General features: G+C 57.2%; 1 protein-coding gene across 4 annotated transcripts in view; it reads left to right on the plus strand.

The window, feature by feature from the left end:
• RFX2 (regulatory factor X2) overlaps window positions 1–27486 on the plus strand; it is a 92328-nt gene extending 64842 nt beyond the window's left edge. The window contains exons 6-18 of one of the 4 annotated variants that reach the window (XM_086699336.1): window positions 7673–7747; window positions 13175–13356; window positions 14792–14911; window positions 17622–17737; window positions 18644–18762; window positions 19392–19504; window positions 19932–20086; window positions 21324–21421; window positions 22242–22391; window positions 22998–23206; window positions 23628–23811; window positions 25310–25352; window positions 25893–27486. In XM_086699336.1, the coding sequence (XP_086555462.1) occupies window positions 7673–7747; window positions 13175–13356; window positions 14792–14911; window positions 17622–17737; window positions 18644–18762; window positions 19392–19504; window positions 19932–20086; window positions 21324–21421; window positions 22242–22391; window positions 22998–23206; window positions 23628–23811; window positions 25310–25352; window positions 25893–26005 (1677 nt within the window). In that variant the 3' untranslated portion in view covers window positions 26006–27486. The remainder of the gene's footprint in view (window positions 1–7672; window positions 7748–13174; window positions 13357–14791; window positions 14912–17621; window positions 17738–18643; window positions 18763–19391; window positions 19505–19931; window positions 20087–21323; window positions 21422–22241; window positions 22392–22997; window positions 23207–23627; window positions 23812–25309; window positions 25353–25892) is intronic. The other 3 variants (XM_086699337.1, XM_086699338.1, XM_086699339.1) reach the window with 3 other exon arrangements.
• Window positions 27487–27784: the final 298 nt, after the last annotated feature.

A 27784-nucleotide genomic window follows, 5' to 3' on the forward strand; every position in this document is an offset into this window, starting at 1 on the left:
AAGCCCGACGCGGGGCTCGAACCCACGAACCGTGCGATCGTGACTTGAGCCGTAGTCGGTCACTCAACCGACTGAGCCACCCAGGCGCCCCTAAAGTTCATTTATTTTTGAGAGAGAGTGAGGAGGAGAGTGCCAGCAGGGCAGGGGCAGGGAGAGGGAGGGAGAGAGAGACTCCCAAGCAGGCTCTGCACTGTGAGTGCAGAGCCGGAAGCGGGGCTCGAACCACGAACCATGAGATCATGACCTGAGCAGAAATCAAGAGTGGGATGCTTACCCAGCTAAGCCATCCAGGTGCCCCTATCTTATTTATTTTTATTTTTTTAATTTTTTCTTAAGGCAAAATTTCCGTCACATAAGATTAACCACTTTGGAATGTGGAATCACTCACAATACCACACTACCATCACCTCTATACCCATGTCGTTCACAAAAAAACGGTTTAACAATAGTCTAAAACACCCATAATGTGTAATTCTTGGTAGAATTATGGGGCAGGGGGAGCAGCAGACCACAGCTCCAAAGCCAAATCCAGCCAGCTGCCTGGTTTTCTAAACAAAGTTTTATTGGCACACAGCCACGCCCATTCCTTCACTGGTCTGTGGCTGCTTTCCAGCTCCTAGGACAGAGTTGAGTAGTTGCGGACAGAGACTGGCCCACAAAACCCAGAACAGTCACTATCTGGCCCTTTATGGAAAAAGCTTGCCGGCCCTTGATGTATAACAACTGCCTCAGAGAGGTAATGACAAAAGATTAAGTGGTAAATGCAGGTAAGCAGAGCTGAATACCTAACACAACCCCAACTAACACACCCCCCCCCAAAAAAAAAACGTTAAATGAAATGTGAGTCCGATATAATGCACCTGAAAGGACCCACACCAGGCTATTGGTAAAGGCCTCTCCTCCCACGTAGGGAAGTCGGGTGCCAGGGAGAAGTTGAGGCAGGGCTAGAATGGGATGGGCCAGGCCAGGTGCCCAGGGCACCAAATTTAAGGAGGCGCTCACCCCCACGTGCCAACCTTGCCCCGACAGGATCTTGAGAGTGAGCGCCTCCTTAAGGTTGGTGCCCGGGGCACCTTGTGGCCCCACCGCCGTCCTGGCCCTAAGTGGAGACCATCTCTGGCATAATCAGATTTTTGTACGGCAAGCATGTATAATATTACTTACATGTTTTTAACATGTTTAATGAGCAAAATAAAAATGGACAAACAGATTTAAAATGCCCTGTTTCCCCCCAGGCCAGCCTCCTCCTTCCCCAGCGGTGAGCCCCAAATTCTCTCCGCGTTCCCACCTGGCCCTTCGCTGTGGGCCCCGTATCCTTTCTGCAGGCAGAATTCTGGGCTTTATATCCTTGCCCTCAAAAGTCCAACGGTGTCTCTTCCTTTTAAACGACTCTCCATTTTCTTTAGAGATTCATTCAAAAGGGTTGCTCCTAAAGCATTTAAACTTTGATCTCCTCCGTTCATGGTCACATAACTGGGCTACATTTGAGGATGCAGGGTTAACACCTTCCTGTCCCGTCCCCACTCCTCCCTGGCCTTTCCAGGGAGGCCCCCGGAGGCATGGTCCTGATGTCAGATTTTGGCAGACCCGTCTGGAGATGCCGGGGCCACTTCAACGCTGGTCATTGCTGGCCCTTGGTAGGGGTGACCCCTATCCCAGCAGGTCCTTTTAATGAGATTATTTTGTTATAAGTGGAATGGCCACGTGGGCACACACTCACAAACCTCCACTCATGCCTCCTTAGGAGGCACCAGTACAGTCTTTGAATCAGGAAGAATCTTGCTAGGATTACACATGAAAGGAGAGGAATTTTCTAAATAAGTGGCTTCTTTTAATACACTCGGGAACTGTTAAAACTTAACCGCTACCTGCTGTTACGTCAGGTTCTTTTATCTTTGATCGCGAACCCTTATGTATTTTTTCTGCCCTCCTTCTGAACAAGCCCTTAAAGCATGTGTCCTTTTCCCCTGGCATTCTGTTAATAATTCATGTAGCAGAAAAAATGATGTTTAGGGGGCCAATCAAGAGGAGCATGTGCTGCATTACGCCGAATCAAAAATAAAAAGCTCCCGAGGAGTCAAGAAATGGACGCATCAGCATATGCACAATACCAAGATGGAAGGAAAGTGCTGGGAGTTCAAAAAACAGATGATTTTAGGGAAAGCTGCCTGGGCCCCGGGCGGGGTGGGGCTCCACGGAGGCCACCCTTGGCCCCTCCTTACTGAAGATTAAACTCCAGGCAAACATAAAAGTAGCCTCTATGTTAAGCGTATTCAGAGAGTAGACACTAACTTCGCCAGCCACTGAGCGGACCGGATAAGGCGTTTGTACTTGTGCAGCGAGAGTCGCCCCGGCAGGTGTGCGAGGAAGACTAGGGCCGCGACAGCGAGATGCTTCTTTTCCGCAGATGCCCGTAGGGCCGCCCGCGCGGGGCTGGGAGGTGGCGCCGCAGCGCCCTCTGCTGGACCGGCGTGCGCACTGCGCCTCCAGTGCTGCCTGCCGGGCGTTAACCTCCCCCTCTGGCCTTGGAGGTTGGGGGGATTCCTTACCTTCTGTATCGCCTTCTGATGTTTACCCGACGTCTTAATTTTATTTTAATGTTTATTTATTTATTTTGAGAGAGAGAGCACGAGCAGGGGAGGGGCAGAGACTGAGGGAGAAAGAGAGAATCTCGAGCAGCCTCCGAGCTCAGCGCGGTGCCTGATGTAGGGCTCGATCCCACGAGCCTCCGATCGCGACCTGAGCCGAAATCAAGAGTCAGATGCTCAACGGGCTGAGCCATCCAGACACCCCAGCTGTCGTTTTGATTTCAAAATACAACGAACACCTGGGGGAGGTTCCACGGTGCATTAAATTAATTCTCTGCACCCGTGGGCTTGAGCGGACCCTATTTAATAGCTATGGGTTCTTCAGGATGGTCTTCTGCAGCAAGCCTTAATTTGTGTGCTTTTCCACGATGCTCGATACTCACTCGTAGCTCTACAGTTTTTAGCAGGCAGTTCTCAAGACGTCTGGCACTCTTCTGGGTGTCCCCAAGACCGGCCCCGGGGGCCCACCGGGTCAGAACTGTTTTCATAATAATACTAAGCCATCAGCCTGTCGCCAGCTTTCCCTGTGCTGAGGTTTGCACTGATTGTACAAAATCAACATCGATGCGCCCCCGGGCACAAACGCAGGCCACGGAGCAAGGCGGAGGCGTCAGACTCTCCCAGAAGCCACCGGCTTCTGCACCACCCAGCGCTCACAGTGAAAAAGAGAAGAGAAGCAGCGAATTCCGTAGTGCAACTTGCTGTTACGGTTCACCTAAGGTCCTTGGTGAAGCAGTAAACAGTCATTGTATGAAACCCCAGTCGTTTCTAATATTCTGGGTGACAAAAGGCACTTCTGCTGCCAAAGTGTGATGACTGTGCTAAGGAAGAGCCGCTGGGCAGATGACTGTGAGCTGCACCAGCCACTTCTGTCACGAAACACAGTGTTTGCTTGAAGGAATAACAGACAAATGATGAGTTTTCAGACTTGAGGATTTGGCAGGCATTTTTCTCAAAAAGGAGAGCACGAAGCGGATGGGTCCGGGGGGGAGGGGGGGGATTAATTTGGTTGCCAGTAAATTTTCAACCAAAAAAAGAAAACTTCGAATTTTGAAAACCTGGTATGCTCCTGATGAGCTTGGTCAATAATAACAAATGCGATTTTCAATAGCATTTAGTGAAGTGCGTCATCATTTGGAACATCCGGAAACTCGGTGAGCCAATATTTTCCACGTGACCAGTGTGTGATGTTACAAAAACCATACATGTGGGCAAAAGATTCATTCAAATCGCAAGAGACAATAGGTTTTTTAATTGGTTGTATATTTTTTTAAATCAAGGTAAAATTCACGTAACATAAAATGCATCTTTTTAACCATTTAAAAGTATACAATGCAGGGGCGCCGGGGGGCTCAGTCCGTTAAGCTTCCGACTTTGGCTCAGGTCATGATCTCACGGTTCGTGGGCTCCAGCCTCGCGTCAGACTCTGCTGACAGCCCAGAGCCTGGAAGGAGCCTGCTTCCGATTCCGTGTCTCCCTCTCTCTCTGCCTCTCCCTCTCTCTCTGCCTCTCCCCCACTCACGCTTTGCCTGTCTCTCTCTCAAAAGTAAATAAACGTTAAAAAAAATTTTTTTTTGAGTGTACGATTCAATGGGATTTAGTACAGTCACAATGCCGTACAGCCATTAACTTTATCTAGTAGTTCTAGAACATTCTCATCACCCTAGAAGGAAACACGCTGTCAACTGGTAACCCTGACCAATCGGCAGGCACCTCCCCCGCCCCCCACTCCCTCCTCCACCAGCCTATGGCAGCTAGTCTGCTTTCTGTCCCTATGGATTTGCCTGTTCCGGACATTTCACATAAATGGAATCATACGCTACCTGGGCTTTCGTGACCGGCTTCTCTCTCTGAGCATCACGCTTTTGAGGCCCATCCGCATTGTAAATGTGTATCACTACCTCATTCCTTTCTGTGGACGAGGAACATTCCGTTGTATAGATATACCACGTTGGATGCATATATGCAGTCGTCTGTGACCGACACTCGGATTTTTCCTTTTTTTTTTTTTGCCATCATGAATGATGCCGCTACAGACATTTGTGTACCCAGGAGTGGAATTGCTGAGCCGTAATAGTTCAACTGAGTTTCCGTGTAACTTTTTGAGGAACTACCGGCCTGTTTTCCACAGCAGCTGTACCGTTTTACATTCCACCGGCCACGTGTGAGGGTCCTTTCTCTTTTCTTTCTTTCTTTTCTAGTAGCCGTACCAGTGCGTGTGGAAGTGCCGTGTCACCGTGGTTTGGGCTTGTGTTTCCCTAGTGACTAATGATGCTCGGTATCTTCCCATGTGCCTCCTGCAGACAGGTCTGTTCGAGTCCTTTGCCCATGTCTTAACTGAGTCATTTGCCATTTTGTTGTTGGGTTGTGACAGTCCTTTATACATTCTGAATACGAGACCCTTATCAGAAATATGGTTTGTAAATACGTTCTCCCATCCTGTGGGATAAAGTCCCATTTATCTTTGTAAAGAATTTTTTTTTTAAATCTTTTGTCTGTGCTTTTAGCATCATATCTAAAACTCCATTGCCAGGGGTGCCTGGGTGGCTCAGTCAGTTAAGCGTCTGACTTCGGCTCAGGTCATGATCTCGTAGTCCGTGAGTTCGAGCCCCGCGTCGGGCTCTGTGCTGACAGCTCAGAGCCTGGAGCCTGCTTCGGATTCTGTGTCTCCCTCTCTGTCTGCACACCATCCCCCACTCATGCTCTGTCTCTGTCTCAAAAATAAATAAACAAATAAATAAATAAATAAATAAATAAATAAATAAATAAATAAAAATTTTAAAAATCCATTGCCAAATCCAAGGTCATGAAGATAAACTTATTGTACGTGACTACCTTATATTTTCCTCTGAGAGTTTTACAGTTGTGTCTCTTACATTTAGCTCTTTGATTCATTTTTTAGTTGTTTTTGTATATATTGTGAGGTGGGGGCCAACTTCATTCATTTGCCTGTGGAAACCCACTTGTTCGGAACTTTACTCTCTCTATTCAATGCTCTTGACACCCTCGTCAAAACTCAGTTGACCACAGATATATGGGACTCTTCCTGGAAGTTTGATTCCACCCCACTGGTCTATATGTGTCTACCTATATGTCTCTCCTTATCCCCATACTGCACTGTTCTGGTTACTGTAACTTTGTAGTAGGTTTTGAAACTGGGAAACGTGAACCTTCCAACTTTGTCCTTCTTTTTCAAGATTGTTTTGGCTATCCGGGGTCCCTTGCAATGCCATACGAACTTTACGATCATCTTGTCTGTTTCTGAAAAAGCAGTCAGAAGTTTAATAGAGGATTTTCATAAGGATTGCTTGGAGTCTATAGATCAACCTGGAGAGTATTGCCATCTAAATATTAAGTCTTCCAGGGGCGCCTGGGTGGCGCAGTCGGTTAAGCGTCTGACTTCAGCCAGGTCACAGTCTCGCGGTCCATGAGTTCGAGCCCCGCGTCGGGCTCTGGGCTGATGGCTCAGAGCCTGGAGCCTGTTTCCGATTCTGTGTCTCCCTCTCTCTCTGCCCCTCACCTGTTCATGCTCTGTCTCTCTCTGTCCCAAAAATAAAATATAAAACGTTGAAAAAAAAATTTAAATATTAAGTCTTCCAGCCCGTGAATATAGGATGTCTTCTGCTTATTTAGGTCTTTAATTTCATTCAACAACGTTTTATAGTTTAACGTACAAATGCTTTATCTTGTTGGTTAAATTCATTTCTAGGTATTGGATTTTCTTTGACGTTACTGCAAACGGGATTGTTTCTTTATTTCGTTCGCCTGTTGTTCACTGTTGAGACAGAACCGATCTGTGGGCATTGATCTTGTAACCTGCAACTCTGCTGGGTTGCTTATCAGCATTAACAGTGCTTTGGTGGGTCCCTCAGGATTTTCGGTCTTTAAGATCATGTTATCCGCACGTTACTTCTTCCTTTCCAATACGGATGCCTTTGGTTCCTCACTGTTGCCTGACCCCCCGGCTAGAACGTCCGGCACGGTGTTGGGTAACAGTGAGGACAGCGGACACACACACCCAGCGGTCAAAAGAGGTGATGGGCAAAGCAGTCACCCTCTTGCTCCCGCACTCGGCCCCAGGAGCCCCGCCCGGCTGCGCTTTCCGAAATACGCGTTCCCCCTGCTCTCTGCACAAGCATCACTGAGGTCTGCCTTCCGTGCGTGTTTGAGGAAAGTCAGCGCATTAGGTTTACTTCCTTCCATTGCGGTCCTCGGCCTGCGTGGTGGCCTCCGGCAGATTTTCAGTTTCCGTTTGACGTGCACAAGTCACATTCAGTGCGGACAGATGTGGTGGGAGCCGCCCACAACCGGCTGTTTCCTCCTGTGCGTCGACCCACTGCACCACCTCAGCTCCTTGCCTCCAGGAAGTCCTCGGGACCCAACCCAGAAGCCCCTTCCCCCAGGAAGGCCCACTGTTAGCTTTGCGTGACGTCCCCCTGCGACTCGATCTCCTTCCTGTATACCCCTCTTTGCGCAGCCCACGCTTCATTCAGCATTCAGGAGCTTATCTCTGTGACATGCCCGGTGGCCCCTACGCCTCCCGATGGCAGGGCCAGGGTCTCCGGCCTCGTTTGCTGTTTTCCTGGAGCATCCAGGAGGGAGGCTCCGAGCTCCGCGACAGGACAGGCTGGCCAGGAAGTCAGCGCCGCTGGCCGCCCTTGGGTAGACAGCTGATTCTCCCCGGCAACCGATGACGATGACGGGTCCAGGGGAGCAGCGGGCAATGATGGTGCTGGCTTTGCCTAGACGTGAACTTATGCCTCGGCTCAGCGTTCGTGCTCTGCGTGTGCACGTGTTGTGTTACAACGCAATCGCCGGCATTCACAGCACGACTCATCCTGCTGCCTGTGCTCCCCGCCCCCCGGCTCGCCTGCATGGCAGGAATAACACTCCCGGCCGCAGCTTGAACTCACAACTTAACCGTCCCCCCCGCCTGCGTCCAGCCTGGTTTTTATTTTGTAGGCGCTTAAATCATTATTTGGATATTAATAAAAACAAATCTTGGCTGATGCTAACCATCTGATTTCCTTTTTTTTTTTTCCATTTTGTTTTGTTTTGTTTGTTTCTGCACACATTTTCTTTAGCTTGAAATGGCGATTGAAAACCTCCAAAAAAGCGAAGGGATCACCTCACACAAAAGCGGTTTACTCAACAGCCATGTAAGTGTGTGTCGATGTGGCAGTCTGCCCTGCCGCGCTCGTGACCTTCACAGACAGTTTAAAAGCCAGCGAAGACCGTGACGTGACACGAGAGATAGGGGGGCCACCAATCTAGGGTTCCACATCCGGCCAGAATGCCTTTCACCCGCGTGAGGGAGAGGAGTCTCCACTTGCCAAGGTAGCTGGTGACAGCACCCGCCCCTTCTGGCGGGCGGTGGGACTAACGTGTGTGATACGCGTGCCACAACTCCCCAAGTGCCTGGCAGGGAAGAGGCAGAACCAGTAAAGTGACACGAAGAGAAGCGGTGGCCACAACAGGAGAAGCGGGTGCCACCGTGACTCTTAGTTGCATTTTCTGCGATCAGCTTTTTGGGGGGAAAAAAAAAACAAACCAACAGGCAATTTGAGAAAAGTGCAAACCAGCAAACGTCTGCCTGTCCTAACTGCGTAGGGTCTTCCTCCCTCGCCTCCCTCCGGGGAAACCAAGATGGCAGGTTGTTCGCCAGGAGACGGCCAGTGTCCCTGTCCCTGGGCAGCTGCGCGGGGCGGGACGGGACTGGCAGAGGTGACCGGCTAAGAGTCTTTATTGCCTAACTACGACCCCATCAAGACTCTGGTCGTGGCCGACATTCACACAGGGCACGAGAAAGGGCAGTGATTGTGGGGCGGAAACTGCGCTCGGGGAAGGTGCAGACACTTCCAGGTTGGTGGCTCAGCACGGGTGTGCTTTGCTGCCCCAGGGACGCGTGACGAGGGCCTCAGAGGGCCGGTCACGGGAAGGAAGAGCAGCCTCACACCCGCTGTGTTGAAGCCGTAAGTGAATCGAAGCGTCAGGACCCTGCTGAGTGTCCCCCACCCCCAGAGCAGGTGGCTCCTGTGCTCCCCGTCGCCCGTTCCTGCTGGATGACGTCAGCCCTGTGGGCAGACCTGGCGAGGGGAGCATCTGCAGACGAGCTGGGGGAGAAGACCCCTCGGTCTGCAACTCGGAAGGCACCACGTGGCCAAGGCTGCGCAACGGCAGCCCTGTTCAGCAGGGCCCCGACGCGAACACGCGTGGCCGTGACTCGGCCTGCCGGCCCAGCGCCGGGTCGGCCCCGCGGAAGGCAGCGTACGGGGCGCAAGCCCCGGGCAGCCGGGGTTCGCGGGGGGATTTGAAATGTTGGGGGGACATGCGTGAGCCGCTTGTCTCTGGCCACAGGGGTGCTTCCGGCTTCTAACACTTCCTTTGGAAGGAGGCTGCTTTGACTGCTTCCCTGCCCGTAGGTTTCCCAGCAGGAAACCCGCCCCGCGTCCGTGCCTCCCTGGCCGTGTGTCGTTGAGTCTCGTTCGGGCATCAGGCGCTGCGAGAAGCAGGGTGTGGGCTTGGCGGCCTAGAATCAGAGACTAGAAATAAGATCTTTCTGAAGATTCAGCCACACACACCGGAGTGAGAGACCCACCTAGAGCTCGTCCCGGGAAATGTGAGAGCCGGGAGGGAGGGAGGGAGGGAACGTGTCCCGGCCGATAGGTGGGGCCCGTGTGTCCCACGCTCGCTCACGATGGTTGTCACCGCCGCCGCCTGCGGCCCAGGGCGCTCTTGTGTTGGGCGACGCTGGCCGAGTCCGCTCCTTTGCCAGCCCAGCCCCAGCGCATAGGAGTCTGGTTGAGGGCTGGGCCCCACGGACCCGCTTTCCTGGTGGCCTCCCAGCCGACCCCTGTCGGAAAGCCTGGGTCGTGCTGTCCCACCCCCACCAGACCCGTGCTTGAGTAGGCAGCAGAAGGAACAAGGGAATCTCACTCCAGGGAGCACAGTGGCCAAGCGTGTGTGAGAACGTGCGCCCAGGTGACACTTGAGTGTGCACACAGTCCCGCCATGGGAGTCCTCAGCCGGAACTGGTTGTCACGCTCCGCAGAGTTGGCTTCTCGAAGCGCCGTCGTAGGCTGGGCGGGGCGGGCGAGATGCCCCGAGCCTGGGAGGCTGGACAGCGCCTTCCACACGCAGCCAGTGCCGCGGTCCCTGGAGCTCCCCAAGATGCCCTGAAGGGGCCGCGACCAGGGGGTGTGCAGGTGGAAGGAACTTTCCAGCCTGGGGTTGAAAGGCCCACGGGAGGAGGGGGGCCTCAAGCGGTCTCTGAGCTGAGGAAACGTGGGAGAGCTGTTTCCAAGGACGTGAAGCGGGGCCCTGGGGGCGGAAACGCCTTCCCCACCCGCAGCCACCGCTTGGAGGCAGCCCCCCCCCCCCCCCCCCCCCCGTGTGCCTGGCCCCGGGAGAGGAACTTGGGGTCAAGGTCCTTGACCAGGGAGCAGGGGAGGGGCCTGGGCTCCTCCCAGGGCTGACCCTCAGCCAGATCCCCACACACAACAACACCCCCCACTCAGGGACCCCTCCCCCCACCGGTGGCTCAGTCACTGTCCTTTGGGGACAGCCGTGGTCCACTGCAGTGAACTGTTATTTTCCAACCCTGGGAGGAGGACCTGTTAGATTGAGTGTATTCAGATTATATGACTTTTTTTTTTAACGGAGAAACAGATCGTCAAAGGGCGCTTGGCCGTCAGCTGGTGGCCGACTGCAGACCCGTGTGACGACCAGGCCTACCTTGCAGGCCAGGTTTGGGGCTTGGCTAGAATCGACGGCTCCGTGGGATGGTCATCGGCTTGCTGACCCCACCCTGGCTCCCTGGGGGAAAGGCTGTTTCCCAGCAGGCACCCTCCCCCACCCCGGCCTCTCCCGAAGCTCCCCCTCCCCCTCCAGCTCCCCCACCTGCGGCTTGGGGGCCAGCACCGTGTGTCCCAAGCGGAGCCCTGACTGCCCCGACCCCTGTGCCCCCCGCCCTCTGCTGCGGGGCACCCTTGCTTCCCACCCTCCTCCCCAACCCCCCCCCCCCCGCCAGATGCTCTTGACCTCACCTTCGGAAAGATCCAGAATCAGACCACTTCTCCCTCCTCCCCCCCCCCGCCACCCCCACCCCCACCGTCTCTCCCGTGGAGTGTCACGGCCACCACCTAGCCAGCCCTCGGCCGCTGCCCTCGCCCAGCTTCCAGGCCCTTCTCGCAGCAGCCGTGAGGGTGGTCCTACTGGAACCAGAGTCAGATCGCGGCACTTCTCTGTTCAGAAGCCTCCGGGTCCCCCCGTCACATTCACAAGTAGAAGCCTGCGTCATCGAAACAGCCTCTGGGGCCCTGGCCGACCTGCCCTGTTCCCTCCCTCCCCTCCTCCTCCTGTCTCCAGCCACACAGGCCCCTCACTGTTCCTCCACTGCACCAGGCCCGGTGCCGCCCCAGAACCTTTGCACAGGCTGTTCCCTCACTAGAATGCTTCCCCATGGCACCTTCTCTCAGCTCCCTCATGACTTGAGTCATTGGTCGTTTGAAACGGCTTCCCTCGGGGTACCTCCTCAGCGCAAAAGAGAGAGAGAGTGTAACTGACCGTTCTTTGGGGGGCTGCTAGTGGGGTCCGTTCTCTCTGGGGTTACGTCGACTTGGGAAGAACTTGTTGTCGAGATACCGATGCGTCATTGATGTCAACGTCCACATACCAACCCAAGTAAAAGGTCCACTTCCAACGTCAACGACACGGGGCCGGGGGCAGTGACGAGGTGAAGCGAGCATCCTTCCCGACACTTCCTCATCCCTGTGAGCCAGTCCTGTGTCCTCACACACGTGAGCCGGTGCCCCGTCCTGCCCACCCCCCAGAGTCTGGCCTCACCCCCTCTCCGGCCCCAGAGGACCCCTCAGACGCGGCACCGTGTGCCCCCCGCCCCCCTGCCCGGGGTGGCAGAGAGACAAGTCTTCGGCCTCCTCGCCCTCGGCTTCCCGCACACAGCGGGGCCCCCCTCTGTGCCTCCGTGTTTCTTGAGGCATCGTCAGGATCCTGGGGTGCAGATGTGGACGGAGCCGCTTCCGTCTCTACCTGCCCGGGGTTCTCAGTCCCGCGGGGCAGACGCGCATTAGATAAAGTGTGCCTGCCAGCTCCAGAGGGGGAACGTCTTCTGAAGACAAGCTCAGGGTTCAAAGGACCCCCTCAAACGCCAGCCCCTCATCACCTGGCTCCGCGTCCAGAGCCCCGGCGGCAGGGGTGCTCAGGGCGGGGAGGAGGGTGCACCCTGGGGTCAGAGGGCACTGCCACGCTGGCGAACCACTCACTGACTTTGCAGCTAAGCCTTCGGCCCGTGGCACCAAGGGGAGAGGGGTCGGGGCGAGGGGGGACCAAGGAGGCGGCTCCGCTGGGACCTGACTTTCTGTGGGGCCGGCTCCCGCCCTTCTGACCCGAGGCTGAGCTCTGGGGGGGGCAGCGACTTGCTGTGGATTCGCTCAGCCTGCCTTTTGGCCTGGGCGCAAAACCTCGCACGTAAGCCTTTTCGGTATTGCGTCCCGTTTGCATTTGCAATCTCTCAGTCAGGGACGCGAGGATATATCAGTCCGTCTGTCCGTCGTCCCGTGTCTTGTTTTGTTTTTGTTTTCTCAGAAAGAAAGAAAGAAAAAAAGCTTTACTAAGAGAAAATACACAACAAATTCCAGAGTGCCTGGTCTTCAGGCCACTCCATTCCCCCCCTTCCCCCCCCACCCCGGCAATAGGAACACGGACCATTCTGTCCGCACACATCCCCTACCTTGGGGAGGAAGTGTAGCCACTGACATCTGGCCTGAGAGCTCTAAGGAAAGGGTCAGGGCAGGAGATGCCGTGGGCCCCGCCCTTGGGGAGGGCCCTGGCTTGGAGCAGACTCGCGGCCAGCGAAGTCACTTCAGTGGCTGCGGTGAGGTACCTTCTGTGGGGGCTTCACAGCCCAATTAAGAAAAGGGGCAGGAGGAAGGAGTGTCTGGGAAATCACCCCCTCCTTCTTGGCCTGTTCTAGCACAATCTGACTGCCCCAGGATGCAGAAGTCCTGGTTGGGGGCAAAGAAATAGCAGCCCAAGCAATAAGGCAAGAATTCAACTAGGACTTTTATATTCAGTGACCAGCGGATGAGACAGGTGGCCAAGCCCCAGCCACCTTCACCCTTAGATTAATGATTTGTCCCTCAAGGGCAAGGTGCCAAGAGGTGGACAAGCCATAAAGGCCGAGGTTGCCCTGTTTAACACCGGGTGCAGTGCTGATGGGTCCGTCAAGCCCTTTTTAATCCTCTTTGTCCTGACATTCCTGAAAGTATAGGAGACACTTGGTGTCCAAATGACTATGAAGACCCAACCCAAAAGGTCTCAGTCACACGCAGGCTTTTAAAAATCAAATCAAGGAATCTGAAAACCAGGCTGGAAATTGAAGGAACAAATACAGGCGTGGAGAGAAGCTATTAATTCCTGTGCCCAGAATCTCTTGAACCCAAATCAGTGACTGGGGATGTGAATTTCTTCACCACATCAATGGGGAGAACATATGTGATTCTCTTAATGAGTCCATGTTAGCATTTGGGGGGATCCTGACGAACATGAGCGTGTCTTTCTTTATCCAGCTCCAGTGGCTGTTAGATAATTACGAAACCGCGGAAGGCGTGAGTCTCCCCAGAAGCTCTCTCTACAACCATTACCTCCGGCACTGCCAGGAGCACAAGCTGGACCCTGTGAATGCTGCCTCTTTCGGGAAGCTGATCCGCTCGGTTTTCATGGGGCTGCGGACACGGCGGCTGGGCACCAGGTGGGTGCACGCACGGGGGTGCCTGGGGGTCCCACGCCTGCCCATCCTCTGCATCCCCTGTACAGATATTGAGCTTTGGGAGAACGTGGGCTCCCTCCTGCCCGTGTGTCCTGACCTGTGTGCCCCTGGGTGAACTTGGATTTGTTCTGAATTGGCGGCACGGGACTGGCCGGCCCAAGGTGTTGGCAGTGGGCCATCTCTCTCCCGGTGACACAGGCTTTGCTCCAGCACTCTCTCATCGTTTAACAATTTCCACAATAACAGGCTTTCTTAAAAAGCAGCCCCTGGATGATCTAGTAGGAGTTGGATTTATCATCTCTTGGTGCTTTCTGCCATGCCTGGACCCATCCCCCAGGGCCTGCCCTTGGCCTGCAGCAGCCAGGGACCGTCATGCGCCATAAACTTTTCCCAGGCACGAATCCAACACTCCCCCCACTAGAAAACAAAAAGTGGGTGGCCCAGAGCACACAGAAGGCTGTTTCCTGCATGGCCGCTGTCTGTGAGGTCATTCATGGGGTCGGGGTCAGGCGTACACCCTCCGAAGCTGGTGTCTGGCCAAGAGAAGGTTCTCGGCCATCCTCTGATCCATAACAGAACATCCTTACGCAACATCGCTGGACGGAGGAGGGTAGGAAGGGGGAGAAGGAGAGCGAGCCCCTGGTCTCTGGGGACACAGCCTCCACTGTCTCTGGGTCCTCTCCAGAAGGCTCGTGCCCGGCCTCCACCGTCAGAGCGTCCCGGATGCTTGGCCTCGGGCCAGGACCGGGGCTTTTCTCCCCACTGCTTTCCCTCCCCTGCCACCAGCTAAGCTCTTCCCTCTTCTAGAAAGGACCCGCGCTCCTCCTGCTTGTCCCCGTTGCCAGACACCTGTCTGTCCTTCGGTGCTTCTCTCCTACAGAGCCCCTCTGACCTGTTTTCTTAACCAGAATGTCTAAAGCCCTCGGGTCATCCTGTCTCCCATAATAAGCCATGACAGTGTTTCCCACAAAGGTGCCATTTTCCAAATCATGTTGTTAGATGATGTGGGGCGGGGATGGGGGTGATGATGACGGTGGTGGTGGTGATGATGGGGATGATGGGGGTGACGGTGATAACGAAGGCGGTGTCGATGATGTTGATAATGATGGTGGTGACGGTGGTGACGGTGAGGATGGTCGGGAGGCCATGCTGGGTCACACAACGCCGGACTGCGTTTCCCATTGCGAGACTTCTCAGAGCTATTATGATGCTTAAGCGCAAGAAGGCAATCTCCAAGAGAGGGGCGAGTATAGGGTTTCCTAAACCCCTCGCATTGTGGAATAGCCTGTGAACATTTCCCCTATGGTCCAGGGGACACTGAACCCCAGAACCCGAAACAAAGGGCCAAGACCCGGCACCTGTCTTGTCGTTCAGGACATCTGCAAAGAGAGCTGACCCTAAGATGCTTGGTTTCTAGGGGCAACTCCAAGTATCATTACTATGGGATCCGTCTAAAGCCGGACTCGCCCCTGAACCGGCTGCAGGAGGACACCCAGTACATGGCCATGCGGCAGCAGCCCCTGCACCAAAAGCCCAGGTGAGTGACCTGGCCCAAAGCCAGGCCGCGGGCCGACTTCCCTGCCTGAGGTGGGGGTCGGGTCTGAGCTTCGCTTGGGAGAACATACAGAGAAGTGTTTCTCAAACGTTAAATGTACAGGTCGGGGGGGGTGGCTCTCCAAACTATGATGGAAAAAATAAATTCACAGTAGCCTCTGGTTCCAGTGTCCTGGGAGAGCCAAGGCACAGGAGGCTGGAGTCGCAACCTCGTCCAGCTAACAGAGCCTTCTGCCTTTCTCCTTTTAAAAAAAAAAAAGATAGGCGTTATTTTTTAGAACAGTTTTAGGTTCACAGCAAACTTGGGCAGAAAGTACAATGCTCCCTGTCCTCCCGCGCACGCACCCCCCCCCCATCAACATGGCACCAGAGCTGTGTGTGGGCACCTCGTTACCACCTAAGTCCATGCTCCACGCTCGGGTTCTCTCTTGGGGCTCCATTCAAATGGGTTAGGACGGGGGCACCTGGGTGGCTCAGTCGGTTAAGCGTCCGACTTCGGCTCAGGTCACGATCTCCCGGTTTGTGAATTCAAGCCCCGCATCAGGCTCTGTGCTGACAGCTCAGAGCCTGGAGCCTGCTTCCGATTCTGTGTCTCCCTCTCTCTCTGCTCCTTCCCCGCTTGCGCTCTGTCTCTCTCAAAAATAAAGCATAAACAAACAAACAAACAAACAAAAACAAATGGGTTTGGACGCAAGTGTACCCAGCATCACAAGGTAGTTTCACAGCCCTCGCAATCCCCTGTGCCCCACCTCCTCACCCCTCCCTCCCCTCAACCTCTGGCAGCCACCGAGGTTGCCATAGTTTGGCCTTTTCCAGAAGATCACGGAGCTGAAGTCATAGATCTTTAATTTTCAACAATAGGGGAAAAAGAGAATGTTGAAAAGAACCCAAGAAGCCTGGAGAAAGAAGCTTATATACTTAAATGGCTGCCTCTTCCTGACATTTTGATCCAATGGCTCGAAAGGCCCGGTCATTTTCTGGAATGTTCTCTACCCATCACATACCTGCTCATCTTTTAAGGCAGGGGTGAGCACACTTTGCTGTAAAGGGCCGGAGAGCATCTCTCTTAGGCTTTGCAGGCCAGACACTCTGCTGACTGTTCAGCTCTGCCGTCGTAGAATGAAAGCCACCACATGATCCCTAGACAAGTGGGCATCATGGCTGTGTGCCAGTAAAACTTTATTCGCAGGCACCTCTTTCTGCCCACTGGTCCTGGGCTCTAATAAAATCACCTTGTTTACACCCCCCCCCCAAAAAAAAAAACTTTATTCACAAAACAAGGAGCACAATTGGCTCTCCACAGCTGTGATCTGCAGACCCCTGGTTCAGGGCCCCACTCGAGTGTCACCTCCCTGGCAGCCTCGCAGTCACCTCTCCTTCCCTGCTTCCCTCTGCCCCTGGCTCCTCTCCGCAGAATCCAGACTGCTCCGGGGCAGGGACCGTGCCCCACTCACCTCCGCGTGGCATCATCATACCTTGGCCAAGCCGTATGTGGCTAAAAGCCGATTTTAGCCGCTCTAAGGCCATCCCAGTGACTCCAAACCATATGTTCAATCATGGGAGCCGGGGGCCACAGAAGAGAATCTCTAGAACGTTCTCCGGGAGCCAACAGGTGGAAGAGTGGACCCAGCAGTCCTTCCTGTACCTGTCTGGGCACAGTGTGGCCTCTGTAGCTTCTTCTTGTTGTTTGGTCCGGGCCCTGCAGACACCTGTGACTCATGATGCCAGGCGGCGTGTTATCTTAGGACCAGCCCTGCCCCTCGTGCCGTTGACTCTTGGAACCGCCACGCATCCAGGAGGCATTTCTCCGTCCTCACGGGAAGCCCGGCCCCACTGTCCACAAGGAGAGGAGCCCCCCGCTGGAGCTGGACACCCCCCCCCCCGCCCCTGCTCTTGCCGCCACACGCTGTCACCGCCCCCACAGCGTCCTGCTGGGCTCAAGGGACACGGGGCCCCGGGGAGCGCAGTTCACTGCCGGGACGGGCTGGTCATGCATTCTGGCTCGAGGTGAAATGAAAGTCCCGGAATTTCCTTTGAGACTATGTAATAGTCAGATACTTGTGACTCTGTAGAAAGAAATTCACTTATCTTCTAAGAGAGAAGTATTAGGGGGGGAAACACACACACACACACACACACACACACACACACACACACACAACCTGAGGACTCATCAGCAGATGAATGGATAAGCAGATGTGCCCTCCAGACCCTGGAATGTCATTCAGCACTAAAAAAGAAGGACATCCTAACACCTGCTACAATGTGGATGGACCATGAGGACATTATGTTCAGTGAAATAAGCCAGACACAAAAGGACAGATACTGGAGGGTTCCACGCACAGGGGGTCCCTAGAGGAGTCCCATCCACAGAGACAGAGGGTAGATGGTGGGAGCCAAGGGGGGGGGGGGGCAGTCAGTGCTTCATGGGGACAGAGTCTCGGTTTGGGGAGATGGGAAGTTCTGGAGACAGTGGGGGCGGCTGCACGACAGCGTGACTGTGCCTGAGGCCGCTGAGCTGTGTGCTTGGAGACGGTGAAGTGGTACGTTTTACGCTGTGTGTATTTTAGCAGGAGGTTTTTAAAATTACACAGACACACACCCCAAACTGAATCCTGCTCAGCTCTCTGCTCCCTGGGCCCCCGCGGGCAGTACTGCTGGGGCCTCACGGTGGCACTGTGTCCCCCGTCCAGGTACCGGCCGGCCCAGAAGACAGACAGCCTTGGGGACAGTGGCTCGCACGGCAGCCTGCACAGCACACCGGAGCAGGCCATGGCCGCCCAGAGCCAGCACCACCAGCAGTTCATCAGTGAGCCCCTCCCCCCCCCCCCCACCCCCGACCAGGCACAGGGCCTTCTGGAAGAGCTCCGGCTTCCTTGAGTTGCTCACGGGGTTCACCTACAGGGGGCTTTAGGCTGCTTTCTTGTATAATACCTTGTAAATTACATAGAGGTGTTCTATGGTGTCCCCAAGATTTCAGAATAATCAGCAGATGCCCCCCAAATTAACGTGCAAGGTGACCGTCGGGAAAATAAATACGTAACGTGAAATGCCCATCAGAAGGAAGGCCAGATTATTTTAAAACCTGTTGGCTCAGGACTTGGCCGCCCTCCTCAGTTCTCCCCCTTGCTGCCCCAGAGCCTTTAGAATGCTCGGGACTCCCTGAAACTGTCTCTCCCCTCCGGGGGCCCTGCCACCGGGCTGCCTGGCCCTCCCCGGGAAGACCCCCTTCCCCACTGGCGCCACCCCTGCCCCGGGGGAGCGTCTAACTCCCAGACTACACTGTGCGACAGGCCCGGGGCGGGGGGCTTGCTGAGGTCACTGCCCATAGGCTCACACGCTGAAGACAGCAGTGGCCTTCGACTATCTTTAGTGTATTTTTGGAGCCCAGGCAGGACCCTTCTGGGAAGTCACCAGAGACAGCCACGGCTGGCCCCCTCCCCGGATTCGCTGCCCTGGGTGCACGCTGGGGTGATGGGAGCGCTCGCTGAGTGCCGGGCCCCGGGCTGGGCGCCCACCTGTGTCAGCGTATTTGCTGTCGCCGGGAGAGGACAGTCCTGTCCCATTCTGTCCCTGAGAAAACCAAAGCTTAAAAGTCGTGAGACCCGGGGCTGCGGAGCCGTCACTGGCACGCCGGCTGGCACTGGCAGGCCTCCTAGCGACTCCTGCGTGCGGACCTCCTGCAGCTCCGTGAATCCCCGCTTTCCTCCCCCAGATGTCTCTCACGTCTTCCCGGAGTTCCCCGCGCCTGACCTGGGCAGCGTCCTGCTGCAGGAGAGCATCACGCTGCACGACGTCAAGGCCCTGCAGCTGGTCTACCGGCGGCACTGTGAGGTGACCGTCCCCCCCCCGCCCCGCACCGGAGACAGACGGCCTGGGCCGCGGGGGGGCCCCCTAGAATGTGGGCAGAGAGCAGGGCGTGCCTCCCCCAGGTGAGGCGCTCAGCCTCACACGTCGCCAGAACCGCCCAACTCTCACGTCACCAGGTGTCTCTGGGTGACCCGGAGGAGACAGGAGTGCCCACCCCCCCCCCGCCTCCTTTGGTTGAGAAGTAGATAGGATTTCCACTCTCTCTTTTTTTTCTTTTTAATATTCATTATGAGAGAGAGAACAAAAAAAAAACCCAAAAGATCGAGCAGGGGACGGGCAGAGGGAGAGAGAATCCCAAGCAGGCTCCACGCTGTCAGCGCAGAGCCCGATGCAGAGCTTGATCCCCTGAACCGTGAGATCACGACCTGAGCTGAAATGAAGAGTCGGACAGTGAAGCGACTGAGCCGCCCAGGGGCCCCAGAATCTCCAGTCCCTGAACCGTGGCCATCCGTTCACTCTGTCCCTTCTTGGGGTCTCTCTCTGCATTTCAAGGGACCCCACTGCGGCTCCTATCACGCCCGCCCGCCCCGACAACAGTGCCAGGCGCGCTTTCCAATGCACAGCTGTGTCTGACCAGCCGTGTTTATTTGCAGGCAACCTTGGATGTCGTGGTGCACCTGCAGTTTCACTACATGGAGAAGCTGTGGCTTTCCTTCTGGAACTCCAAAGCGCCCTCGGGTGACGGCCCCGCCCCTCTCCCTGCCAGGTAACTCACCGCCCCTGCCCCTGCCCCTGCCCCTGCCCCCGCCCCCGCCGAGACTGGCCGCTCATTTCCCAGGACCCCAGGCTTAACCTGCAGGCTGCGCCCCCCCCCCCCACACACACACACACTGTGACCCAGAGACCAACGTGTCACCTTTCCGGGAACTGGTGCTCAGGGCCCCCTTCTGGGTGTGTATGCTTTTCACACCCTGACCGTGGCCTGTGGCTGGTGTTGCCCCTCCGTCAGTTCAGCAGGAGGGACCGTAGGGGACCCCAAGAGTCCCAAATAGAGGACGTGTCATCGCCTGGCCACAGGCAGGGGAGGGGCGGCATGGGCCCACCGGGGACTCGGACGCGGGGCTCGGTGCGGTCCTGTGGCCCTCCTGCCACCCCATAGGCCGCGGCTCACCCCATCTCCCCCTTCCCCACAGCGACGGAGAGCCCGAAGTTGCCGTCCTCCCGAAGGACAAGCTGGTGTCTCTGTGCAAGTGTGAGCCCATCCTCAAGTGGATGAGGAACTGCGACCACATCCTGTATCAGGCCCTGGTGGAGATCCTCATCCCCGACGTGCTGCGGCCGGTGCCCAGTAAGCTGCTCGCAGGCGGCCGCTCTCCCCCGTTGGCCCCCTGTGCTTTCCCTGTCCCCCAGAACGAGGCCCAGGGGAGGGCCAGCTCGTGGCTCCGTGAGGCCCGCCACCCTCGGGCCACCGCCTGTCTGGGGCTTTGGAGGGTGCGTGTGAGGCTGAGGTGTGCTCAGTGCTGTGGGGGGGGGGGGCAGGGGGGGCGCCCAGGTGACACTCCAGCTGGGAGGAGATCCCCAGAGGGTGGGGCTGAGGTCACAGGACAGACCTACCCCCGTCTGCAGGTTTGCTAAAACCCCACTGGGGCTGGCGACCTTCCCGGGGCCCCTGCCCGGATGCCTCCAGGATGCAGGTCGGGGTCCCGGTCCCTACAGGCTCTCCCTCTGGGCCTCCTGAGGCCAGAAGGAGGAGGAAGCTGGGCCCTGAGGCCTCGCTCTTAATGAGCGACTGCAGGGGGCGCCAGGGGTTACTCCGGGGCGGGCGGGGACCTATCAATGCCTGTGCCTCTCGCCTCTGGGCCCAGCCGAAGCTTTGCTCTTTCTCTGTGGGTCGGTCTGCTTCTCTCGTGCCAGAAACTGGGAAACGGCAAAACCATCACGTTTCTCCTCTGGGCTCAGCCTGCCCGAAAACTGCTCGTTGTAGCGTGCAGTTAGAGCCTCCGTATGAAGGTTGGGGTCGGGGTAGATTTCCTTTTACGTTTTTGTAGGGTCTTCTGTTAACAGCCTTAGTGGTTTTGTATCGCCATCCATCTCTCGATGCACTCGGAAGCCAGTAGAATATACGCACTGGGTGCGTCTGAGGGCTTCCCCTCAGCACTGTGTGGACCGTTCCGTCATCGGGGCTGTCCTGGGCACTGTGGGGGGCTGGGCCTGGCCCCCACCCACTCGGTGCCCGGAGCTCCCCCAGGTGCACCGACCACAGAGGCCTGCACACATCCGCCGGTGTCCCCTGGGGGCAGAGTCGCCCTCAGTGAGAGCCACTGGCGCAGACGGGCAGGTGAACAGAGCTGAAGGCCCTGGGCGGCCCTCATCCTTACCCAGCGCCCCCCCTGCACTGCGCGCCCCGCCCTCTGCCTGGCCCCTCGTCCGTCCACGTGAGCCCGCAGCCTCTTTTCCTGCACCGCTTGCTCTTCCAGGTTCTCTGCGTGTGTGTGCGTGTGTGTGCGTGTGTGTGTCTCTTGCACTGATGCTGCTCCTGATGGGCGAGACTGCCTTTCTCACGGTGTCTCGGCTTTATCTCCCAGGCACCTTGACGCAGGCCATCCGTAATTTTGCCAAGAGCTTGGAAGGCTGGTTGACGAATGCCATGAGAGACTTCCCACAGCAGGCCATCCAGACCAAGGTAGCCGCTCCGCTGCGAAGGGAGCAGCTGGGAGGGGCCCCTGTCCTCTGCCCCGGGGAAGGCAGGCGGCTCCTGTGCCTCCTGGACCCCTAGTCCTCCCAGGAAGCCCCGAGGCTGCTGGCGAGGAGGGCCGGCACTAGCAGGAAGGTGTCATTTGCTCTGAGGCACTTGGGTCGATTCAGAACAGGTAGAATGATTCCATGTCCGTCATAGGGGGGAGGGTTTAATCTCCCTGCTGCCAGCCTCACTGCGACGGTCTTGGCCACGAATCAGAACCTGAAATGAGCCCCCTTGGCCTCCATGCACAGAGGACAGTGATTGCCGGATGCTCTCACAAGCGTCCCTTAGAGACCTGCAGACCGGTGAGGCCAGGTTCCCAGCATCTGGCCTCCCTGACCACCTTCGGGAACTCTCTGTTAGACCAGTGACTCTCAGACTTAGGGTGCCTACGAGTAGCCAAGGTAGCGGTTACAGTCACACATTCCCAGGCCCCACCCCCACAAAGCCTGATCCCGTGGCACCCAGGAATCTGTATTTCCCCTGGCCACTCCTGAGAGCCAGAGGCTTCTGGGGGGATAAGCATACCGTCGTGAATGCTACCTCCCCGATACTGCGGCATCTGCTGTAGATGCCAAGGTGCCTTGGGGAGGTTTGTGTCCTTCATTTATTCTCACTCTTCAGGTCCTTGAGACTGTCTGGAGCTGGGGGGGGGGGGGCTCTTCCCTGCTCCCTCCCCCTGCGCTGTCCCTGAGCCCAGCACCCGCCCAGGAGAAGAGCGAACAGAACAGCCGCTCGGGCTCACTGGTCTCCCTCTCCACAGGTGGGCGTGGTCAGTGCCTTCGCACAGACTCTTCGCAGATACACGTCTCTCAACCACCTCGCTCAGGCAGCCCGGGCCGTGCTCCAGAACACTTCCCAGATCAACCAGATGCTCAGTGACCTCAACCGCGTGGACTTTGCCAACGTGCAGGTGACTCTCCCGTGCGATCCCCCGCTGTGGCCTGGGTTGGGGCACGAAGACCGGGCCGCAGATCGGCGACGCCGTGCGTGGACCCCCACCCCCCACCCCACCGCCCTAGCCTTCCAGCCTCGAGAAAGATGCACAAAACCACAAGATTCCGCCCACAGCAAAACCGGCATGCGTGAGAACAGGTTCAGGGTGGAGGCCCCCCCCCCCCAGCCCTGATCCTGCAGGCCCCCCAGCGTCCGGGCGCCTGGACCCACACCTCCGTTCACGCTCTTTAAGAATCTGCCTCCCATTGCCATTTTCGTCGCTGTCTCCTCCGGGCTCAGGCTGTGCGCGAGGGGCTCCTGCCGCGAGGCCGCTCACTCACACCGAGTGCGTCCACTAAATACACAAGACACACATCTGGGAACGTGACCACTTGAAAGTAAAACGCCACAAAGACCCGGTGTGTCGTCTGAGCCTCCGACCCGCGAAGCGCTCAGAAGCCTGGGGGGTTCCCTCTCTGGGTGTTGTCTGTCCATCCGCGTCCGCCCCGGGCTCGGCGGCAGCAGGGAAAGGCCCGGAGCTGGCCGTGGGGGGCTGTCCTGACCCGCCGCCCCCGCCCCGCAGGAGCAGGCCTCGTGGGTGTGCCAGTGCGAGGAGAGCGTGGTGCAGCGGCTGGAGCAGGACTTCAAGCTGACCCTGCAGCAGCAGAGCTCCCTGGACCAGTGGGCCACCTGGCTGGACAACGTGGTCACCCAGGTCCTGAAGCAGCACGCCGGCAGCCCCAGCTTCCCCAAGGCCGCCCGGCAGTTCCTTCTGAAGTGGTCCTTTTACAGGTGAGTCCGGCTTGACTTCCGCCAGAACTCGGGCCGGCGGGGCTGGAGGCCCCAGGGCCGGAGCTGCCTGCTCGGCGGCGGCGGGGACCCTGGACGGCGAGTTGATAGCTTCCGAGGGGAGCGAGCGGCCTGTGACCTTCCTTTCGGGACCCGTGCCCCACCCCTCCGCCCCGCCCCCGTGGTTGACAGGAGGCCTTGGGGAGAAGGGGGCGGGCGCAACGTCAGCAGCTCGTGGGTGGGGGGAAGGGAGCCTGGGGGGAAGGTCCCCGCCAGGGACCCAGAACGCGAGCTCGCCGGGTCACTTGCGAGGGGCTCGGGCACTCGGGGCCGGTCTGGGCGGCTGGCAGGCCCCTCGCGGGTCCACGGGGCCCCCAGGAGGCCTGGCTGGACTGCCTGGCCGCGACTCCCTGCTCCCCGGAAGGTTCCCAGCCCCCGTCCGCCCATCCCCCAGCTCCATGGTGATCCGCGACCTGACGCTGCGCAGCGCAGCCAGCTTTGGCTCCTTCCACCTGATCCGCCTGCTCTATGACGAGTACATGTTCTACCTGGTGGAGCACCGCGTGGCAGAGGCGACTGGAGAGACACCGATCGCCGTGATGGGAGAGGTGAGGGCCCCCCCCCCCCCCCCCCCCCCCCCCCCCCGGCCTCGGGACCGCTGGGCGGCGGGTGCAGGTGTGGGCGCGGCGGACGCCCCAACAGAACACGCCTGCAGGAGGCCCGCAGGTGGGAAAGAGCGCCCGGGCTGGACCCGACAGACCTGGGTTCAGACCTGGCTCCAGAGTCCCCGCCTCCGAATCGAGACCTTGAACATCCACCCCACCCCACCCCACCCCCCGTGGCGTTTACTGTAAAGACGTTTACAATTTACCATTCTAGCCATTTTTTTAAGTTTATTTATTTATTTTGAGAGAGAGAGCACGTGCAAACAGGCGAGGGGCAGAGAGAGAGGGGGAGGGAGAGCATCTCAAGCAGGCTTTGCGCCAGGAGCGCAAAGCACGACGTGGGGCTTGAACCCACGAACTGTGAGATCATGACGTGAGCCGTGCAGGTGCCCCTGCCATCCCAGCCATTTTTAAGCGAACGCTTCAGTGGCATTTAGTACATTAAGACTTGTGCAGGGGCGCCTGGGTGGCTCAGTCGGTTAAGCGTCCGACTTCGGCTCAGGTCACGATCTCGCGGTCCGTGAGTTCAAGCCCCGCGTCGGGCTCTGGGCTGATGGCTCGGAGCCTGGAGCCTGCTTCTGATTCTGTGTCTCCCTCTCTCTCTGCCCCTCCCCCGTTCATGCTCTCTCTCTGTCTCAAAAATAAATAAAAAACATTAAAAAAAATTAAAAAAAAAAAAAGACTTGTGCAAACAGCAGTCCTATGTGATTCCAGAAAGCTCCATCACCCCAAAGGCAAACCCCATCCTTGGCAGCAGTCTCTCTCCCCCCGTCCCTCTCCCCAGACGCTGGCAGCCACCGCCCCGCTTTCTGCCGGGATTTGCCCGTCGTGGACATTTGACTCGCACAGACTCACACGTGATGTGGCCTTTTGTGTCGGGCATCTGTCACTCGACATAATCTTTCCATGTCGTAGCGGGTGTCCTTGCCTCACTGCTTCTGTGGCCAAACAGCATCCACCGCGTGGCTGTTCAACACTGTGCGTCACCTGTCCCCGCACCGACGAACATACGGCTCGTTTACACTTTTGGGCTGCTGTGAACCCTGGGGACACCTTCTGGTTGGAATCCCTGTTTTTGCCTCATTCGGGCACACTCCTGGGAGTGGAATGGTGTGTCACATGGGGTTGTTCTGAGGAACATACGAGGTGACGCTTACAGAGCTCTTAACACATAGTAAGCCTGTTACCACTCAGAGGCCACAGTCCCTGTCCCCTTGGTGGCCTGAGCAGTCAGCACCCCCTCAGCTCTCCAGCGGCTGCCAGGCAAGGCCCAGAAGGTGCCAGAGGGGACACACCCAGCCTCAGTGCCTCCTCTCGCGTGGGGACCGCTACCATTTCTAAGCCAAGGCCTGTTTGAACTGTGGATAGGGGACGGTGGCTGACATTCACCGGGACCAGGCCCCTCTGCGAGGCCCCTGACCCCCGGGCTTCTCTCTTTCAGTTCAATGATCTCGCCTCCCTGTCGCTGACACTGCTCGATAAAGGTGGGTGTGTCCCTGGGTTTTCTGTGTGGCTCTCCCGGGGGTTCCTCCTCCCACTCCTGTGCTAGTGGAAATCGAGGCAGCTCCCGGGGTGGGCTGGGGGCCTTTAGGAGCTGCCTCCAGACAGGCCAGGATGGGCCAAGGCTCCTAGGAGCAGCCCTGCACCTCCCCCTCGGGTGGGCGCCTCGGGGCGATGTCTAATTCCGCTCCCCAAGCACCTCCACCCCGGGCCCAGGAGCAGGGCCACAGCCCCGGGCCTCCGGCATCCACTTCTCCCCACCCCAACCCATTCCCTGCCCCACGGGGCGGGGGCACCAGTGCCAAGGGGGACCCTGCCAGAAATGTGACCGGGCAATTGGACCCTGGTCAAGGGAGGTCTCCGGTCACAAGGCCTCCTGGGGCACTGCGGCGGGGGGGGGGGGGGGGGGGGGGGGGCGGAGACCCTGGCCTGGCCATGCCTGTGCACCTCTCAGAACGTGCTTCTCTCTCCCTCCCTGCCGCACCCCCTGCCCGCACCCCTCATCCCCAATGCTAACCCTGCAGATGACCTCGGCGAGGACCGCAGCGGCGAGGCTGACCCGGACGCCCACAGCCTGGGTGAGCCGCTGGTGAAGCGGGAACGTGGTGACCCAAACCACTCCCTGCAGGGCATCTAGCTGGACGGTGCCTTCCCCGGGCTCCGGACCGGGCCCCTCGAGCTCCGCCGCAGCAGTGCCTCTTAGGTGACGTGACCTGACTCGCGAGGCACTGGCGCACCCTCACAGGACACGCTATTCCTCAAGAAAACCATCGGTAAACACGGCAGAAGGTCACATGGGGCTCCCGAGCGCCCAAGCTGCTCTCCTGGTGCCTCCTGGGTCATCTTCTTCCGAACGTTCTCGCTCTCTCCTCTGCTGGGCTGTGAACTTCGGTCTGAGTCTACGCACCCCCACCTAAGGGCCAGACGGGTCGGCGCCCCCACACTGGGCTCCTTCGCTGTTCCGCTGGTCCCAGTTTCCACCCTTGTGTCTTAAAACTCAGATCCCAGGAGGGACGGGATGTTCTGCAGCTGTTGGGCAGTGCTGGGCTGACCGGTGCCCACGGGGCCCCCTGGCCTGGTGCCCTGTGGTGGGAAGGGGCCATCTCAGCGCCGTGCCCGAGGCCTCCTGCCCTGCCCGCTGTGCCGAGGTGCAGAGGCCGGCCCGCCGGAGCCCCACACGCAGACGCCAAAGGTCTCCGGAAGCCGCCGCCGATTGCCGAGTCCCTGGACCACGCACAGCCCACAGCCCCACGTGCCTCAAAGAACATGTCACGGAAGTGGCCTGCTCATGCCGAGATACAGTGGTGTCTTTAAGAATCAAACCATAAGTTTTATCAGCAACTAGAAGGATTTGGGTTCTGTCCGAGTTCGTGGCCAACATCAGGCCAAACTGCTGGGTCTGGAATGAGTTTTTCCGAGGGGGCTGGGTGGTCGGTGTTTCAGTGGCACTTTGAGAGGGCAGCCATCGGGCCACGTCTGCCTGGCTCCCACTCCACAGAATCTTCTGGAACGCCTGCCTTTGAACTAGCAATCCTGGAGCACTTTGACCCTGGGCAAGTCCCATCTTGAACTGCTCAAAGTTGAAACTCTTCTTTGAGTTAAATGAATCCCGAGGACTGGCACAGCCTCGAACTCCGAACACTCCGGATCTGCATCCGTCATAACACGTTGCACTTGGTTAGTTCCGTGCGAGAGTTCTGCCCCCAAACCAGCTGCAAAGAAGAAAGACAAACCTCTGGTCTAAGAAGCGACATCTTATGAAATGCAATAGTTTCTCCTTTTGGAAATATGTTTATATCAATAGTTTCGTGCTCAACGCGTTATTAGAACGTTTCTTATGAACATGTATATTGCAGTATATTCAGTCCCCGATGTTTTTTCTCATTCACACAGAAGGTACCGGTGTAAACTCACGTGGCCTTTAAAAACCTTCCTTCCTCAGCCCACTCCAGGTGTGTGGAGAGGTGTGGAGGGAAGGACGAGAAAGACAGGCGCTTACTTTAGAAGCCAGAAGTCCATGATAATCACAATGTTTGCCTGCTTTTACAGATGGAACCAGACAGAAAGAATGTCTTTAAAAATATATATCTCCTCTCCTGGGAGACATTTAAGCTCACAGTTGACGGACTGGGATGGCCTGCCTTTTCTTCCACATGCGCTAAGCAGTACAAACGGGATTTCTGCCTCATGCTCCCGCCTTTGCAGGTTCCACGAGGGACGGTAGAAACGACGGTAAAGACACGAGCCTTCCAAGCCCACTCTTGTTTCGCGCTGCAGTGAACACACTGAGTGTACCCACTCCAGGGACCACGATCCACACCCCAGCCCCTCCTACACACACACACACACACATGCACACGCAGTGGTCCTGAAGGATGCGGCCCTCCCTCCAAGCCAGTCCCCTGCCTTAGACTGC

The sequence above is a fragment of the Puma concolor genome, chromosome A2 (genome assembly GCF_028749965.1).
Source record: "Puma concolor isolate L17-30 chromosome A2, mPumCon1.1.hap2, whole genome shotgun sequence".
NCBI lineage: Eukaryota > Metazoa > Chordata > Mammalia > Carnivora > Felidae > Puma > Puma concolor.